The 18,997-nt window shown below is 41.0% G+C and overlaps 4 protein-coding genes across 5 annotated transcripts in view; 2 read left to right on the forward strand and 2 right to left on the reverse strand.

Annotated features, from left to right (window-relative positions):
• Window positions 1-18,997, forward strand: part of Ccn (cellular communication network factor protein Ccn) — a 61,741-nt gene that overhangs the window by 33,951 nt on the left and 8,793 nt on the right. Inside the window, exons 5-9 of the mRNA XM_017148042.3 lie at window positions 4,327-4,406; window positions 6,115-6,259; window positions 13,070-13,359; window positions 13,760-13,912; window positions 15,134-15,403. Of these exons, the coding sequence (XP_017003531.2) occupies window positions 4,327-4,406; window positions 6,115-6,259; window positions 13,070-13,359; window positions 13,760-13,912; window positions 15,134-15,403 (938 nt within the window). The remainder of the gene's footprint in view (window positions 1-4,326; window positions 4,407-6,114; window positions 6,260-13,069; window positions 13,360-13,759; window positions 13,913-15,133; window positions 15,404-18,997) is intronic.
• On the reverse strand, window positions 1,352-2,124 carry CheB74a (Chemosensory protein B 74a). The gene is made up of 2 exons (XM_017147915.3): window positions 1,690-2,124; window positions 1,352-1,630 (listed from the first exon to the last, which is right to left on the reverse strand). The coding sequence occupies exons 1-2, from the start codon at window positions 2,122-2,124 to the stop codon at window positions 1,439-1,441; spliced, it is 627 nt and encodes a 208-aa protein (XP_017003404.2). The 3' UTR covers window positions 1,352-1,438.
• LOC108061640 (phospholipid-transporting ATPase ABCA3) lies at window positions 7,284-12,576 on the reverse strand. Of its 2 annotated transcripts, XM_070214494.1 has the most exons (3): window positions 12,261-12,561; window positions 7,381-12,184; window positions 7,284-7,318 (listed from the first exon to the last, which is right to left on the reverse strand). In XM_070214494.1, the coding sequence occupies exons 1-3, from the start codon at window positions 12,436-12,438 to the stop codon at window positions 7,300-7,302; spliced, it is 5,001 nt and encodes a 1,666-aa protein (XP_070070595.1). In that variant the 5' UTR covers window positions 12,439-12,561; the 3' UTR covers window positions 7,284-7,299. The 2 variants fall into 2 exon arrangements, with proteins under 2 accessions (XP_070070595.1, XP_070070594.1); XM_070214493.1 differs by having other exon boundaries at window positions 7,381-12,576.
• LOC108061711 (spermine oxidase) lies at window positions 17,067-18,788 on the forward strand. Its single transcript, XM_017148040.3, has one exon. It carries the CDS (start codon window positions 17,122-17,124, stop codon window positions 18,580-18,582), a length of 1,461 nt encoding a protein of 486 aa, XP_017003529.2. The 5' UTR covers window positions 17,067-17,121; the 3' UTR covers window positions 18,583-18,788.

An 18,997-nucleotide genomic window follows, 5' to 3' on the forward strand; every position in this document is an offset into this window, starting at 1 on the left:
CTGTGAGATTTCAATTTAATTAACTTTCTAAGAGATTAAAGTTCTCGTTCAGCTAATAGTGTTTAGGCCAAACTATTTCGAGCGTTGAACTTGATGATTCTGGTTTCTTACCTATGGATTTCCCTTAGAAATCTCTGCCAAGTGTGTTCAAACATACCCTCGGGTGATTGGCAATCTTTAGTGCAGATTTTAGTTTGTGAAGTAGAATTGGGCACAGTTTTCATCCGTCAATCACATGATGTCCCAAGCAAACACTCGAGTAGCAAAAATTGCGCATACGCAGCATGGGCTGCAGCTTGAAGCCTTCTTTTAGGAACTTTTGTTTGGGCCGCCTTTGCCGTATACTTTCCCATGATCCGCTGCCGGGCCAACGGCGGAGGGCACTCAAAACTTGTCGCACACGCTCGAGTGTTGTAAATCTTTGCACAAAATGAAACTTTATTTGGTCATGGTCATCAACGACTTAAGTAAATCTAAAACTCTAAGTAAAACAAACACTACACACAGCCAAGGGAGGGCCAAGTCCGAAGGCAGAGTCTCACTGAGGCCGCATAAAACAAATAAACTGCGCACACGTGACCCCAAACAGGGCGCAAGGCGTTGGGCGGGGCCGGTGATGATGACCCCAACAAAGGGACACGGGGTCACAAAAAAATGTGCCACACCAACAGAAAGGGTAGACAACGAGACAAGAGTTCACTTCGAAAGGCAAGACATCGAGTTTTAGCGGGGAAATGTCTACATGTATATTATGTTTATGCCCGGGGATAGAGGAAATTTTGAGTGCTCTTCTTCAGGACGAAGAAAGCCGAATTTAGTTGGAAACGGCCGTTAAAAAACGCTGCTATTGCACATTTCTACATTCATTACCGTTTTCCCTGCCCCAAGTGATAAGTAATATGGAACGGTATGGAAATAATTTTTGTTTCTTCAAATATGCTGCCACTATTCATCAGGAATGCTTATATCGGGGTTGTTCAGCTATGCCCATTGCTCTGATCTTAGTAACATTTAGTAACGTCCACTTCACTTTGGAACGGTTCTTGTGACACCGAGATTTGCTTTGCTTTCAGTGATATATTTGGTGGAACTTTAGTTTTTATCATGAATTTATTTATTGGTAGATTTTGATAAGTTTTAATATTGTTAAAAATGCGTAAAATTGCTGTGTTGATTAAATAAACGTATTATGAAACATTAACAATTAAAAGAAGACAGAAGACAGTTAATCAACTTTAGAACCGTTAAGGTTTTTTATGTCAATCGATATGTATTGAGAATACAAAATATTTCAGTTTAAATTAGCATTCTAACTTCAAAGTTGCGGAGGCTACAGTTTTGTGGGCGTTAGAGTAGGCGTGTCTTTATTTTTTAAGGTCATTCGATAGGTATTCAAGAAACAAAAACATTTTACAAGTATTTTAGCGAAACCGTTACTTCATTCGGTTTTAGTCCCTTTTTGGACCTTATAAAATTCTCCTCTCATCTCAAAGCAAACTCCATTTGGTCGAGTAACATTATTTAAGTCAACCGCGGCCAAGGTAATCACAATTCGTTTTCTACCAGGAGGCATGTTAATGCCCACACCAAAATACATTTCAGGCATAAATGGTTCGAAAACAAATTCAGTCTGCAAATAGAAAATTTGTGAAAGTAACAAAAATTCGTAATCAGAAATATAACGCATACTCCAATATGGGTGAAGCATTTTTCTTCAGCTTCCTCTCGGTTGATAATGTATTTTGGAAAACAAGTGTACCAAAATTGTTTCGGGTCGAGATATATTTTGCAAAAATCTCTGGTTATCATATTAAGTACTGTCGGTTGCCACGTACCACGATCCAAGTAAAGGACGCTAAGTCGTCCCTCAATGCGATCTGTTGGCTGAATATCCCACGAAGAGATTAATTTTCCTGTTGCATGAAGACCTTCTGGAGTCATTTCCGTGTGGAAAAACGTTAAATCAAACAATCGAGAGATATTTGAATATCCCGGTGGGCTATCCATACATTCAGCAAACACCTTTTCGTCCTCGAAAACATACTCGTAGCTGATCTCAAAGGATGGTTTTATTATCTTTAGAAGGATAATTATCTGAGATAGCAAAAAAAGGTTGAGAAACATTTCACAATTTTTTTTCCACGAATGTGTACCACATCTATTTGATTGTGCTTTTATATACATTTTGGGTATAATCATCGACATCCAGAGTAGATTTTTTGACTTGATTGTGTATGGTAGATCTTGATTATTTTAAAAACCATTTTAATGTTAAATGGTTTTTAAGATTCCACAGTCGATAATTATTTGATTTTATATAACATTCGTAATAATACTAAAACGGGTGATGGCTAAAACTGTAATTGTCTTTCATGATTCTATTTAATAGTTAATAATAGCTTACAATTTAATTTGATTTCGGTGCTTTAGATGAAGTTTTAAAAATAATTTTTTGTTTGTTTGTATTTTATACCCGTTTTATACCCGTTACTTGTTACTGCCGTCTGTCTGTCCGTATGAACGCTTAGATCTCGGAAACTGCAAAGTCTAGAAAGTTGAGATTAACCACACATATTCTTGGTCTTCCTACGCAGCGCAAGTTGCTTTCAATTGCCTTAAAGTACTTCGAAAAAATCCACCGCCCACATCTTTACAGATTTTGTAAAACTTTAAAAAACTGTTGTGTTTGTTAATACATATCGAAATGTAGAAGAAATTTATCAAATCCGACCATTTATTAAAAAGTTATGTGCAAATAATGGTATTGAAGCAGCCACATATCTTACACATATATCTTATATCTTATAGTTGAGGTACTCGACTCTCTCTTGATACTTATGTAGGGAAGAATATTTAACAAGCTTATTCTTGTGGAAGTAACTTTTTAAGTTAAGGTAAGGAATAAGCTATTTATTGGAGGTAACTCATCCCGACAAAGCAACCACTCAGTTGCATACTCAAAAATGTCACTGTCGAGAACTGAGTGTGTGTTGTAGACGTCTTCTTGTGAGGACGGGGAAACACATTAAGAAAATTGCACTTTGGAAAATGACACGACATCGCAGGGTGCGCTACACGTAGATACTTCCGGCATTGTCCGACGTTCCCTGGTAACTTTTCAATAATAAACGTAGATTGCTAATGTCATAAAGATGCGACAACGTGACCATATTCATTACAATCAGCTAGCAATGCCAATTTTCGCATTAACCATTGATGCCAAATGAATGATGATGCCGAAGGAGGCGGGCGCACACGTTTGTCTCGTCCTTTCGCAAAAGTCACGTTGCCAGTGAAATCAATTCAAAGTGGAAAAGTACAGGGCACGTACCCGATCCCCTTGCACACAAAAACACAAGTGGGTGGCTCCCCTTTCGGTCGATGCTCCCGCAATCTGTGTCTACGAGCCAAAATCAGCTCCACTGTGCCGCTTGCAAATACCCCGCCACAAGCCCGAGTAATTGTGATTGGCGGCTACACACATGAGTTTTTGGCCAGGCCAAAACCAGAACCTGCACAAAGGCTCCAGCAAAAACAGCCAGTAACACTGGAGAAAAAAATATTTTAAATACATTTTTTCTTTAAATGTTATAAAAAATAAATAACCACAATAAATGTCCAATTTTAGAAATTCATAAGTTATTTCCGCAAATAATTCGAAATTACATTTTTTTGATAATGGCCTTAATTTGTTCGCTCTCCAAATTGTTTCCTAATCATAAAATGTTTGTTTTTTTCTATAAATTTATTAAAAATCACAAAACTAATATTGTTTTTCCTCTCTGTGAAACAAAGAATGAGACAAAAACAAACTTTGGCGAGCTAATGGCATGCCATAAAGCAGCGGCATTTGTCAATATCAATTTTGATGAGACACGAAGGCAAACGGTGGCCCGGCAGCAGGTCTATTGTTTGCGCTGTAAATATGCGATTCTAGCGAAATTTATAACAAACAGCACTGACATTAATTGGGTTCCCATTCATTGGAATTGCACATACGACATGTATTACGCATTTGATGACATAAATTAGCAGTGAAATGAAGGCAGAGCAAAAGGAAAAGAAATGAAATTAAATGTGTAATAAACAAGTCAGAGTTCGGATTGTCAAGGAAATCTTTGAAGTTCGAATTGGCTTTAAAGAGTTTGTGTACAACTTAATGGCCTTTCCCTTTTCACTTTTTTCCTTGAATATTTCCCAAATTGTATGCTCATTTTACTCTTATGTTTTCTATTTTCTCAACTATTTTTTGGTGACAACAATGGGAACCAACGCAACATCTGGATCTGGATTGGGATATGGTCTTGGCCTCGGATTCGCCTGCAGCCAATTGCAGCGTTGGCAACACAACATTCGCACATGGAGTCACATTTAAATTGGATTGTAAAACTCAATGCGTTTGCGAGGTGAGTCGCGTGTTCTGGGCTTGCAGGTTTGCAGGTCGGAGGTCACAGCCAGTGGCCAAATGCTGGGGGCCATCCGCACAAGAGTTGGCCACAAACCACAGACATCCAGAGATATGTACTATATATATTGGGACACAGAAAGCATTCCGGCCAAAAGCCAACTGCAGTTTCGTTAAACGATTCTCGTTGCCATCGTTGTTGTTTAACCTGTGCTTAGTTTAGCTTTTCCCGCTTTTAGTTCCAGCCTTCGTTTTGGCCTTTTCCATTTTTTGGTGGGATTAGCGCCGGCACTTGCAGCATTTGAATGTGAATTGCTCTGCTGGGTAGCGATTTTAATTAAAATTTAAATATAGTGTGAAATGCCCGGAATGGCAAGTGTAGCGTTGCACAGTAGTTTTTGATAGCGGCTATATTGGGGAAACAACTATGTTTCACTAATGAGATTAAAAACAGTGTTTAACAGACATTATCATTGGACTAGAAGAACGCTATTGTACGAGTAGATAGGGTAATTGAAATAAAAAATTGGCAAACAATTATTATAATTTTAGAAATAACGTAAGTTACAATTATGGAATTTTTCTGTCTTTGTTTAGTCTTATGGCCTTTGTCAGCAAAAGATTGATTATTATCTGCCACAACAAAAAAAGGTTGAGATACATTTCACAATTTTTTTTCATCCGGAATGGGTACTAGATCTATTTGATGGTGCTTATATTTATTTTTCCGGTATAACCGTCGACTTCCTGTGTAGATTGTTTCTTTATGATTGGCTTTTTTAGATCTTGATAATTCTGAAAAACTGAATTTTAATGTAAAATTGCTAAAAAGATACGATAGTTGATATATATTTGATACATCACATTGATAACTTGCTTTACAATACTTACCTTTGTAGGTACTAATGATAGAACGCTTAGTAGTCAAAACTACTATAGCTTTAATGACAATTTCTTTATATTTAAACTTTTAATTTTTTAAATGTATTTGCATAATTAAATGCATACGCCCTCTAAAATGAATAACATTTATTCTTTTAATTCGTTTGGTGACTAAAGGTTATCCGTTACAAATTAGAAGTTTAAAAATAAATGTATTTAAAAGTAGCAAAAATTGGTTATTCAACTAAATAGAGATCAATTCTTGGTTTGCAGAATCGTTGCAAATAAAACTGCGATTAAAGTTATCTTATAAGCAAAGTCCAAACAAAAGAAAAACTAACTCCACGACATTGCTTTATGGCCAGAGCCCAGCTTTATAACTGCTCCAATGTAGTTTTTCCATGTCTGGTTTGGTTTTTGCACCTTATTTCCAGCTGCGCTGGTAGTTTATCATGTGGCATAATACAAACACAAGAACTTGCAATTTATGCAATGCAATTTCGTGACGATGCGAAAGACAGAAAATGGAGAAAAAATAGGGGCTTTGACCGCTTAGAGACTAAAAGTGGATTACAAACAAAGCAGTGAGGGTCCGCACGAAATGTTAATTTCCCCATATACCAGGGCACACACAACGAAAAACACGCCAAACAAAAGTTCGTGGCCAAGTCGAGGACTCTGCCAAGTTTCTGGCCATCCTTGTGCGATTGGGCCAATATTTTCTTTACATTATGACTTTATTTTCGGCTGCCCGACCAAAGCTAAATAAACAACCCGACAGCAGCAACAATGGGCCACATTTAATGTATTTTAATGTGGCATTGCAGAATGGCCGCCACGCCTGCTCGACGCTCTGTCCCAACGAGCAGCTGCCGGCGCCCGAGGACACGATTTCCTGCCGATCGCCGCGCCTCGTCGAAGTTCCCGGCCACTGCTGCAAGATGTGGCTCTGTGAGAATCCAACAGCTGATGGTAAGTTGTGCCATTGCACTTAAAGAAACATACATTTTAATTCTAAAAATATAACGGTAAATATATGCATCTATTAAGAATTCATAAACAGTTAATTTAATTTAAAATACAAAAAATTATGTTTTGGTAAGACTTCAATTCAAAATTCAACAAAATAAACATCTAGTTGAAGTGAATAAAAAGTACATTTCTCAAGGTTTTACTATAATTTAGGATTTACTATAATGGTACTAATTTTATTATAATTAAGTCTCTTAATTAAATGGGAATTATTAAAGGCTATTCTAAAATCATTTAAGTTATAAAAGACCATGTTTATTTTTTTGATAAATAAATATTTTTTGTAAAATTTTGCAATTGGAAATGCAATCCAATTTGAATGTAAATAGCTGTAAAAATTATTTGGTTAGATATTGCAAAAATATTTAATGTCTCGCAGGAGGAAAGTTATAATAAGAGAACTCAACTTCAGGGGATATTTTCTCTAAGCGCACTTACATTTCCTTTACCATGGCCTTGTTATTGTTTTATAAGTGTGTTTATGGCCGTGGCCATCCCATTGTGTCCACTTCCTGCCCCTCCCACCGCCCACTGTCCTGAGTTAATGGCGCTCAGGGGCGTGTCGTGCTGTGTCCGATGCGCAACTTAATGCTTTTTAAGCGCCCCCCAAAAACCCGCATCCTACCCCAAAAACCGAGTAGAGAGTGCAGCGCGTATTTATGAAGATGAATTATTCCATCACGAGACTGGAGGCCACGAGAAGCAAATGCTGGAGCAGCAGCGTAATTACTTACACAGGGATTAAGTGTTAATTAAACGCGCAGAATGCAATAAATAAACAAGATATTAAGCGTTCCTGCCATCAGCTACGGGGAATAGCCTTTGGCGACTTAAATGGGAAGCCGAGTGGTTGAGGCCTTGAGTAAGGATTCATTGCCAATCCTGGGCACCACTTCATGCTCAGCGTTGAACTCACTATTCCACTTAATAAATAAAAATATAAAATAAAAAATTAAAATATTTTATTACGAATCAATAAATTAGCAACACCAACATTTTCTGAAAAAGTAAAAAACTTTCTATTATAACTTGACAATTAAAATACAAAATAGAGCACCCACCTCTTTTTAATTATTAAAGAACCATCACGCTTTAAAGCAAAGTCCAGGAATATTTCCTCCAATCGTGTCTGCATAATTAAATAGTCTTCAATATTTAGCTTTTGCAAGTTCGATTCAAGGATCTGAAAAATGTTGGCCAATATTTTTGTCTGTGGTATATAGTATGTTATAAGTCCGTTGTATTCCTCTTTGAGTTCGGCGTCAGGGATCTCTCTAAGTATAAATCTATGAAGCTTAAGAATTCGATCTGCCAAACTATGTTCCACAATAGAACCCACTCTAATATCTTTGGAATCAATGTCGGCAACCGAATTATGTTGGCTTGAGGAAGACGAATTTTCCACAATTCTCTGAAATGTTTTCTTCCTGTGCTTGACCTTTATTTTCAGAACGAGCCCTTTTGAGTACTGATTCTTTAGGGTTTGCACCGTTCCTATGCACTTAAACTCGCCATCCACCATTATGGCCAATCGGGTGCACAGGGCCTCGCACTCATCCATACTGTGAGAGGTCAGGACAATGGACTTGCCGGCAGTGCGAATATGACCAATTACTTGCCACAGTTGTCGCCGTGCCCCGGGATCCATGCCACTGGTGGGTTCATCCAGATACAAGACCGAGGGATTTCCCAGTACCGAAATGGCAGTGCTTAGTTTTCGCTTATTACCGCCACTATAATACTTCGTTTGCTTATCCAAATGTTGGGAAAATCCAAAGGAAATGGCCAGTGCAAGGCATATTGGATTTACATGACGACGTTGCACACCCTTCAAAAGGCAGTAGATCTTTAGCGTTTGCCGACCAGTCAGATCCTCGAAAAGGGCATCAAACTGTGGACAATAGCCGATTTTGCCGTGAACTTTATGGGAAGCTATGCTTAGGCCATCTAAATAGGCATCGCCTGAGGTGATTTTCTCATCCCCAGCGAGCATCTTAAAGGTTGAGCTCTTACCGGCTCCATTGATGCCCAGGAGACCAAAGCATTCGGCATGGGGGACGTGAAACGAAACTCCCCTAACGGCGAGCTTATCCTTATAGCGCTTGGTAATGTTGTCCACCAAAAGAGGTACATCCTTTCGTTTCGACTTAATCATTTCCCGCACTAGCAATCGCTCAGCGAGTACATCCTCATTTTCCGCCGAAGATCCTCCTGTAGAACGCTTTCGGTTCGAAAACAGTTTGTATACCTTTTCTCCAATAAAATCGTTCACCCTAGCGTCTTGCAAAATGGGTATCAAAAATAATATTAGGCCCACCACCAGGAGATATATGATATCTGGCAAGGCACCAGGGAATCGCCAGCCAAAGAAATCCGGAATATCACAGCACAGTGGAACATTGCGGCAACGCGATGATTTGGGTAAATTCCGTATGCCAGTCATACTGCAGCCTCGCCGAATATTCGAGCCTATGTGGATGTTGTGCGTGGAACTGGCCAAGCTGAAGTGGGGAAATATTCGAAAGTACCAGGACAACTCGTCGGCCAATTCCTTCATGTGGAAGGCATCGAAATTGAGGGTTATAACCAGCAGAAACATTCCAGTTCCCGTCAAGGTATTGAAGATGGCAATGCGAGTGTAACCCGTGGCCGGATCGGAAAAGCAACCGGCCATTACGTAACTCACAGGAAGAGCAGCCAGTCCAAATATGAGCAGCAAGAAGAAGTAGCGACTGAGTTCCAAGGGAGTTGAGTAGCCAATTTCCTGGAAGGCGGCGATCGTAAATACAGCCGATAGGGATGATAGGATATGTATTAGATAATCCCATATCAGGTGACTCAGCCAGTAGGCACACACATCCACGCCAATCAAAAGCTGCATTAGCTTGGCCCTAGTCTCCCGCTCCTTGATGATCGGAATCGCATAGAAGGCCGTTACGGAACACATGGTTAGGGATAAGTTAATGGATATTTCGGCGCCCAAACGTTGACCCTTATTCAGGCGCAAGGTTTTGGTATCATCGCTATAGGGTAGTGGTTCGTTAGTTACGTACGTCGAGGCATCTTTGCCCAGTAATTTCAGGGCCAAGGCATTGTGCAATACGTTGAGAGTCAATGGAGCGGTGTGAAGGGGCTTATTGTTCAGCCACACCGTTAAGTTTTCCCTGCCAATGGTAACGCCCGCTAGGTAATCGTAGTCAACCCTTCGGCTATGACTCACCCCAAGACTCAGTATGTAGTCCTCAAATTTCAAGTCTCCAGTCTTTAGCAACGTATATCTCTTTCCAAAATGCTCCAAATATCTCGTATAATCCTTAGCTATTCCCGAAGCCTGATCTTGGTCCTCCAACACAACATAGGTGTGTTTGTACTGATAAATGGAGACGGGCATTGGAGGTAATTCATAGTAAATCCTGCCGCCCCGAGAATTGTATATGGTCAAGGTCATAATCAGTATGGGCAGGCAAATCTGTATAATCATTAGCCAGTAATTTCGTTTGGTGACATAGAACTTTTTTAGAAATAGCGCCTGCCAAAACATCAAGTAGCGATTTAAAGGTCTTTCTTCCCTCGTTTTGTTTTCAAATACTATATCCTTGAAACCCAGGCTCTGTCTACCCTGAACCACCTCTTCACCACCCCGAACTCTTTTATTGGCATTGACTGTTATGAATACATCTTCCAGGGTGGCTCCAGTCAAACCGTAACCCTCCAATTGCAACTCAACACGATTTTTATCCAAATTTTCTAGTAATCCTGCAAACTTTTTAGAGTACTCGGTGGGAAGACGATAGGTTAATTCGGTGCCCAGCTGCCTTTCGGGTTTTATGTGCGGAACATACTGGTTTATCAACTTGGTCAGAGCGGTTACATCACAGCCCACCTTTGTTATGCACACCAATTGATAGCCAGTGCCGAATTTTTTCTTTAGATAAAACGAAGTACCCTGACATTGCAGGCTTCCCTCAGCCAGGATGGCTATGCGATCGCCCAGGACATCGGCCTCGTCCATATAGTGAGTGGTTAGCAGAATAGTTCGACCTTCCTTTTCGCTCTGCAACAGATCCCATAGACCTCGGCGTCCCGCGGCATCGATTCCCGAACTTGGCTCATCGCAAATCACAACCTTGGCATTTCCACACAGAGCACAACAAAGGGCCAACTTTCGCTTCATTCCACCGGAAAGTTTGTCAGCAGCCACATACGATTTATCCTGCAAATTCAGCATGGTAACATACTTGGCCACCTCGTTTTCCACCGCCTTGGTGCCACGTATTCCCTTCAGTTTACTAAAGAAGATGATGTGATCGCGAACGCTCAGGTTCCTGAAGAGTATATTATTTTGCGGACAAATCCCCAGCGATTGGCGAGCCTTATCCATTTGGTCTCGAATATCATAGCCGTTGACTATGGCCGTTCCATTTGTGGGTCTTACGATTCCCGTCAGCATATTTATCGTTGTGGTCTTGCCAGCTCCATTGTGACCCAGTAATACTGTAATTTCATTGCGATACATCTTTAAACTCAATCCCTTGACTGCTCTATGTTTGCCATAGGTCTTTTGAATGTTGCACAACTGAACGCCCACTTCTCTAGTACTTTTGCAACTCTTTTTACTTGCCACTTTAGATCTTGGGTTTCCTTGGGAGTTTTCCACCACCGAAAAAGGCATAAGTCGTCGCCAGAAGTTTTTGCGGCACATAAAGTTCCACTTACGAGGTACTCCAAATTCACCAGGGCGTATCTGTTCCACATAAAGGCATATAGTTAGGAAAATTAATGCCCCCAAAGTCATAGTTATGATCACATAGAACAGGGTCAGATCATCGTCCGCCGAGACGGGGTGGAATATATTCTTCCAGGTGACTCCCTCGCCGGTTCCCTCCCACATTATAATGACATGGATGCCGAATCCCAGGGCCGAATTCGAAAATATCAGGGAAATGAGTAGCTTCTGCCAGAGGCAAAGACGATGGTAATAGTAGAAGGCAAACGAATATGGTATGTACGTTATAAACCAGCCAATCGCAGCCACTGCCGATGCTGTGCTGGCTTTTTTGAAGAAAACCGCAATCATAAAGCAAAAACAAATGCTGGAGACGACATAGGTGTGCAGGAATATCAGAACGGGAAACCAACAGGAGTATGTAAACACAGCCACGGAGGAGTAAAACTTTACCATGACTATTAGCATTATAAGAAAGGCCACCATCATAAGCAGCGCATAGCTCTTGATGAACCAAGCCACCCAATGCAGCCAGTTGTGAACGCCGATCAGTTTCATTATCTCCTTGAGCTGAAGTTCCTTTTCGGCCGTCACATACTTGGTAACCACCGAGCAGGGATAAATGAAGCTCAGCAGGATTATGAAGGGCAGTAGTTGACGCAGGCCGTTCAGCAATTGATCGTGATTATAGGCTCTATAGGGAAATCGCTGAAGATGTATTTGCGGAAGATCATTATCCTTAATGCCAGCGGCCAAGGTCAGCCAGGACATGGTAAGGGCATGCTGGATGGGCAGAAAGCCCTCCCTAATATAACCGACCGGAACTCCACCATCGTTCTGCTCTCTATTACGGGGTCCACTGGCGTCATAGGATACATATAATCTGGACGTACTCCATGTCTCTATAATGGGCCCTTCCATGGTCCGCAACTCACTGGGAAAGCGCAGGGAATAGTTGAAATTAAGCGGATATCCAATGTCAATTTTGGCCCCAGAATTCTCTTCGAATTGCACTCCAGCCAAAAAGTTATGCATCACCATATCCCGTTCCATATGCAATGCGGTGTCATAGGGTCGAGTCCCCAGAAGTCTGAGCCGCAGAACCGCAGCCTTCATAATAGCACTATTAACGGGCGAATCTGGAGTGTAGCAAAGGAAATTACGTGGTATATTAAGTGATCCATTCTCGTGCAGTATTCTATTTCCCTGTGTAACCTTTGTCATGTAAAGCTTGAGGTCCGATATTGATTCCGGTTGGTAGCGAATTTCCGGCTTCGATTCGGGTAGCACCATCAGGCGGATAAGTAAAATAAGGAGCATGTGCAACACTGGTATAAGCAGACAGCATAGAATTTGGATTTTTTGGTTCCACTGAAGAGTCCAATTCTTCCATAGGAGTATCTTCAGCTTATCCCAATCGCCGACGGCGTACACTTCAGTGCTGGAAAAGGATGTTCTTTCAGGCTTCATGTTGAGCGGATTAATTTTAATGGCAACGTTTTGATTTAAATTTCAACGAGAATGTATTAAGAGTTTTTAGGGAGACAGAAAATGCATAATTATAATCGATTGTTTCTGAGAGGAAAAATTAATATTTTTAAGGTAAGGTAATTATAATTTTAAATAGTTTTTAAAGTCCATATTAATCAGCATTTTTTACATTAGCTATTTTTGTGCTAAAGTGCTGATAATGGTAAAATTTTATTTGATTTTTTGAATTCGAAAGATAATGAGTTGCATTTGTCAAATGTTTTAATTAAGTTAAAATCCAAGAACCCTGTAACTGTGGTTAAATATTGCCAAAAAATGCCTTGTAAAAGCGAATTTTCGGAATATGACGATTTAAAGTGCATTAATTGAGGTAAATAAGTGGTAGTCTTATTGCCAAACTTATCCTTTACCTAAGATCGATGCTTTTCCTGAATGCCCTAAGTCTCATGCTTCGTGTCTTTTCGCGGTGATTAATGCGCCCCCCCGATCATAAGCTTGCTCATTAGCAACCCTTTCTCCTCCACTCGTTGCAGTTTACGCCACCTGCCACAACAGCACCACCAGCGGCAACTGGACCGCTTGCAGCCGGAGCTGCGGCCTTGGCACCGCCACGCGGCACACCTCCACCCACGCGGGCTGCCATCAACTGAGCAATTTGCGGCTCTGCGAGAATCGCAAGTGCGACCAGGACGACCACAAGGACAATAAGCGGGGCAGGAGCCATTCGTTGACGCACAAGCGGAAGCATCATCACGCCCACAGCCACTCCCATCAGCATTATCATCACCACAAGGAGCACGAGGAGCCTGCCCACAGGATACGAGTGAGTGTCCCTTTAATGACCAAGCTCTTTTGGCACTTTGGGGAATCACGAAAGGACTGGGATGGTTTTTTAAACTTGTATTTAAAATTGCAAAATAGTTTTTTAACAAATAAGGAAATTATCTTCTAGCTTAGCTTTGTATACCAAATTTAAAAAAAATATTGGAAATGCTCGATTTTTAAGTTTTAAAATAAATTGGCATAATTTTGTTTAACAAAATATTCTTTACAATAAGTATTTAGACTACATTTTATATATTAATCAATTGATTAAAAACTTGCTTTATCGCAATTTTTTTGGCATAGAATTTATTTTTCGTATTTAAATATTATTTCTTTTTGAAAACAATCTCCTCTAATATCTGTGTCTTTACACTTTTCTGTATATTTTTCTGTCGCAGAAGGGCCACGAGTGCCGGAGTATCCAGCGCCTAGGTCCTGCCAGGATTCGACTGGGCGACTGCGTTTCCCGAAAGCTGTATCGACCGAAGCTCTGCGGCCGTTGCCATCGCGGGGTCAAGTGCTGTGCCCCGGCGGTGTCCACCACGATACAGGTGAGTGGGAAAGAGAAATGAGGAAGGGATTCCCTGGCTATATTCCGCACCTGCCAAGTGGCAACTGGGCTAAGACGGGCTGAGCTTAAAGTCCGACCACCTGGCGTCTAAGAAGGAGAGATGAAAATCCTCGCGGATTGAGTTTTCTGCTTTTCCTTCGCCTTCCATTGCTCCATTTGCAGTTTGCAGAAATTTGCATTCCCGGTGTCCTTGCTTGTTGTTTGCTATTTGTCGTTTTCAATTAAATTACCGTTAATTTGAAAGCAATCCCATCAACAACCATTAAAAGACGACGCCTTTGGGATAGTGACAGATTTAAAACGCAATGATACCCTGGAAATATATTACATTATTTATTAATTTATTTCAAACATTTATATCTTATTTAACTTAATATTAGTTTTAAAGTTGGATTACTCTATGAGAAACATTTATTAAATTATCCTCTACCGACAGGAATAATCCAATATAAAATATCTTATTTCTGAAAACTATTTCAAAATTCGAAAAAAATGTACATGTTTTAATTTAACAGCCAAATACCGTTGAATATTTTATTTAAAGCCATAAGCAAAGTATGTATAAATAAATCAAAGCATCAACACATTGAAAGCTATTCAGGCAGACTAATATCTTTCATCAATTTAATTTGTTTGTATTCAGGCAGGCAAATATTTTTTATCAATTCGATTTGCGTGCATAATCAAAATCATTCTGACATATATTATTCATTCTTTATTGTTTATTTATTCTTGGATTTATGCTGTGGGTCACCGCGATTAACCTTTTATCATATTTATTTATGTGCATTGCAAAACAGACTCGCATATTTATTTGATACCCCGGAATATAATTGACAGGAATTCCCTTGCCGGTAATACCCACAAGACAGTTTTACAATGCCGTTGTTGTTTAGTTTATTGGCTATTGCCTTCCTGCTTCCTTTTACTTTTAATTGAAAAGCAAATTGCATTAAAACGTCAATTTGCAGAGCTGCAGCAGCCAGAGCCAATGCCAAATGGCAGCAAAATTAAAAGTCAAATGCTGCCCAGATGTCAGAATCAATTTAACACCTGTTCACAAGTCCTCATCCTAGCAAATGTATTTTTTCGCAGGAGAGGAAAGCCTCTGAACTGAGATTTCTGCTCTTTACATCTTCAATCTTTTTACAATGATTCTCTTTTGCCTTCATATCCATCTTTTTTTTTGTTGGTCCTTCAGGTGGAGCTGTTGTGCCCTTTAAATGCTGTCGATCCAATTAACTACGTACAGCGACGGGAACTGGGCAGAAAAAGGCAGCTAAAGGACACCCATGATGATGATGATGATGATGAGGATGTGGACCGAGAGGCGCTGCTCGAGAATGCAGAGCTATGGGACACGGTCGCCTTGGAGCCAATCGATCAGGAATTCCTGCAATCACATCAGATACAAATCGAGAATAAATTCATTGCCGTCGAATGGATACTGAAATGTGAATGCAGCACGAAGGTGAGTACCAGAGGGGTTGGGTTTTGGGTTTTGGGCTTTCTTGTCCTGACGTCTCGATGTTCCTGCGGCAGGAGGCCCATAAACGATGTCATATTACACTGGCCATCTTTATTCGCATGCCATTCGAGGCAATCATTCGGTCGTGTTCTTACCTCCACAATCATTTTTCCCCTTCAGCTTTTCCCTCCGCACTGGCTGTACCAGATGCACGAAAATTGCTTTCACTTGTCATTTTAATCGCATCTTTTGTTGTTGGGAACGTTCCCTTCTTGCTATTGGAAATACCCCTTATATTACAAGAAGAGTGGTTATGATAGGATTGAGGGTGGGTACGAAGTTTTAAATTATGGGAGTAGAATATTTTATGCTAAAAGATCACTACAATTTTGAACCATTTTTTAAGAATAAACAAAACTGATAAAGATTAAAGGGTAACAATTAATTATTTTAATTTCCAAAATCATTTTAAATGCTTGAAGAAAAGTACTTTATTTAATTTTATTTTATTTGAATATCTGTTCTTAAGAAGGAAATTGTACTTTTTTTGACTGGGTATTAACTAGCCTTTTCTTCATAATCCTATTTAGTCAGCTCTGGTTGTGTCTGTTGTGTTTTCCCATTATTTTGGCGAATTCATCTTGAATGCCTTTGCCTTCGCCGCCCGTATGCGCTGTGCAATTGCAATGATTGGATTTTTATGAATACATTCATCAAAGGAGCTCGCTCACTGCGCCACTGGAAAACCGAACGATAACATTTTGTTGCATTCGTTTGGGTGGCGAGTTTAAAACGCTATGCGGGTGCGCGTGCGATTGTTTGTTCGCCTAAAGTGAGGCTTTTGTTTTGCGCTGCCTTTGTAAGCTCTGAATGGGTTTTTTCGTTTGAAAGTAGTTGACTATTGTAGTCGATTGTGGAAGAATTGCACCAAATCCACAGAATGTTGATGTCCTGAATCGGCTTAGGCGTGCAAGATAACTGAAAACTTTTAGCCTATTATACATTTTTATTTGAAAAGTTATTAGGAATAATTTGTACCAAAATATTGCAGATATATTTTTTGAAAAAAATTCAAATTAAATACATAAAGATAAATATTTGAAAAATGTTTAAATACAAAAATATGCCGATTATATTAATGTACATTTGCAAAAATAACAAATGCTCAAAAGAAAAATATGTAAAAAAAAAACAAAGCGTTAATCTCTAATTTATAAACATTAATGGAATTTAACGATTTAAAAATAATTTACTGATAAGCAATCAAATATGCAAATTTACTCGGTAGCTTGCGCTAATAAGCTTTTCGCGATCACATACGATTTATGCTAATTTCAGAAATGTGAAATATTGTAAAATCGAATGCTATTTTTGTATGTGAGAGGAATTTAAGAGCAAGGCAGCCCTCTCTTAATTTGTAGTTTTTCTCTTCTGCGCTTTCTTAGCAATTTAAAATTAAATGCTGATAATGCATTGTAAGCCCGCCAATTGCTTTATACTCGCTTTAATTGCAACAATGAAACCCTCCTTATCAGCAGGGTGGGTTCTTATCGCAGAGGCCCATAAATATGCAGAGATAGGGAAGAAGAGGGCAAAAACTAGAAAACAATGTGGTGAGAATGAGTGAAAGTAAAGAAACCCGATTTAGTTGCTAGCCGAACGTCGAACGAGAAACACGGGCGGTTGTTATAAGAAATATATGTTCAGATATTTTAGCCACCATGAGTTCCGCATCTGTGCGTCTGCTTAGTAAGACCAAACAAACCGCTCGGATTGTGATCGTGGGAGCGGGATCCGCTGGAATAGCAGCTGCCACCCGTCTCCTGGAGTTGGGATTCCGGAATGTTCTGCTTCTTGAGGCCGAAGATCGCATAGGCGGCCGTGTCCACACGATTCCCTTTGCCGATAATGTGATTGATTTGGGCGCCCAGTGGTGCCATGGCGAGAAGGGTAATGTGGTGTACGATAAGGTCAAGGATCTGCAACTCCTGGAGGTTACGGAACGCCACTACGAAACCTACAAGTGCGTGCGATCCAACAGGGAAGTCCTATCCGAAGATATAGCCGGTAAACTTAAGGATATAGCCGACAACTCAATACTGGACAGGCAGACGGAGCTCCTGGACTTCGAGGGCTCCCTGGGTGATTATATCAACATGAAATACTGGAAGGAACTGGCCAAGTTGCCGCCCATTGATCGCACCATAGCCGAGGAGTTCCTGGAAGTCTTTCACAAATTCGAGTCATCCGTGGAGGCAGCCGATCACCTCTTCGAAGTCTCCGGCAAGGGTCACCTAGAGTACTGGCTCTGCGAGGGCGAACTGCTGCTCAATTGGCGGGACAAGGGCTACAAGCGGTTCCTGCGATTACTGATGAAGGCCCAGGAGGATCAGCCCGAAGATCTGGGTGTCCTCAAGGGTCGGGTGCTGCTCAACAGGCGAATTGCCGAGATTAATTGGCAGGGTGCGGATGAGTTGACTCTGCGCTGTTGGAATGGTGAGGTGATCACAGCGGATCATGTCATTTGCACAGTTTCCCTGGGAGTTCTCAAGGAGCAGCATGCGAAGCTCTTTGTTCCCGCCCTGCCAGCTGCTAAAATTAGGGCCATCGATGGCCTCAAACTGGGCACAGTGGATAAGTTCTTCCTGGAGTTCGAGCATCCCCCGCTGCCTGCAGATTGGCCCGGCTTCAATTGCCTGTGGCTGAAGCAGGATTTGGAGGAGTTGCGGGCCTCCGAACTCTTTTGGCTGGAGAGCGTTTTCGGCTTCTATCCCGTTTCCAGGCAGCCACGCATCCTGCAGGGCTGGATCATTGGGCCACATGCCCGGCACATGGAAACCCTCACCGAGGAGAAGGTCAGGGAGGGTTTGCTGTGGCTCTTCCGCAAGTTCCTGCCCTTCGCGGTGGCCCAGCCATTGCGTATGCTGCGCACCCAGTGGCATGCGAATCCCAACTTCCGGGGCAGCTACACCTTCCGCTCCACCTACACGGATGCGCTGAGAACCGGTGCCTGGGATCTGGAGGCGGCGCTCCAGGATGTGGGCGGCAGGCCACGCCTCCAGTTCGCCGGCGAAGCCTCGCACAAGCACTTCTACTCCACGGTCCATGGAGCCGTGGAAACGGGTTGGCGGGAGGCGGATCGATTGCACCTCTACTACCGGTCGCGAACCGCTCAGCTGTGAGCTTAAACCCCTTGAGTCTTCTGGCGTGAATGTTTTCGAAAGCCCTGAAATCGAGATTGGCCACAGGCAATGGGGCGTGAAAACTTAATACGCGTATAGGTATATTTAATTTAAGTGCTCTGTTCAGTGGCAGTGAAGAAATTACTCGTATACCTCTTCCAGCTTGGAAGTTATTGTAGTAAAAATAAATAAAAACGAGTTTCTTTTTATATTTAACAAAATTTTTTTTTTTTTTGTACTATTATTCGTTCTCCTTCATATCTAATCGGCGTACTTAGTTATTTTCGGCCTTTAATCGTTTATCACTTTCTGGTAAGCGTTTAATAACTACAATTCAGCCCATAATTCTGTTACGGAAGATTAGATATAAGTTGAATATCTTACTTGTAGTTGAATAATAGCTTTTAAAGATAGT

Source organism: Drosophila takahashii, chromosome 3L, assembly GCF_030179915.1.
Source record: "Drosophila takahashii strain IR98-3 E-12201 chromosome 3L, DtakHiC1v2, whole genome shotgun sequence".
Lineage (NCBI taxonomy): Eukaryota > Metazoa > Arthropoda > Insecta > Diptera > Drosophilidae > Drosophila > Drosophila takahashii.

Bases quoted from the DNA above. Each gene is read 5' to 3' on its own strand.
- CheB74a (XM_017147915.3), bottom strand. From the start codon at position 2,124: ATGTTTCTCAACCTTTTTTTGCTATCTCAGATAATTATCCTTCTAAAG. The intron at 1,631-1,689 runs GTATGCGTTATA...TTCTATTTGCAG, and splicing joins AATGCTTCACCCATATTGGA to ACTGAATTTGTTTTCGAACC.
- LOC108061640 (XM_070214493.1), bottom strand. From the start codon at position 12,515: ATGAAGCCTGAAAGAACATCCTTTTCCAGCACTGAAGTGTACGCCGTC.
- LOC108061711 (XM_017148040.3), top strand. From the start codon at position 17,122: ATGAGTTCCGCATCTGTGCGTCTGCTTAGTAAGACCAAACAAACCGCT.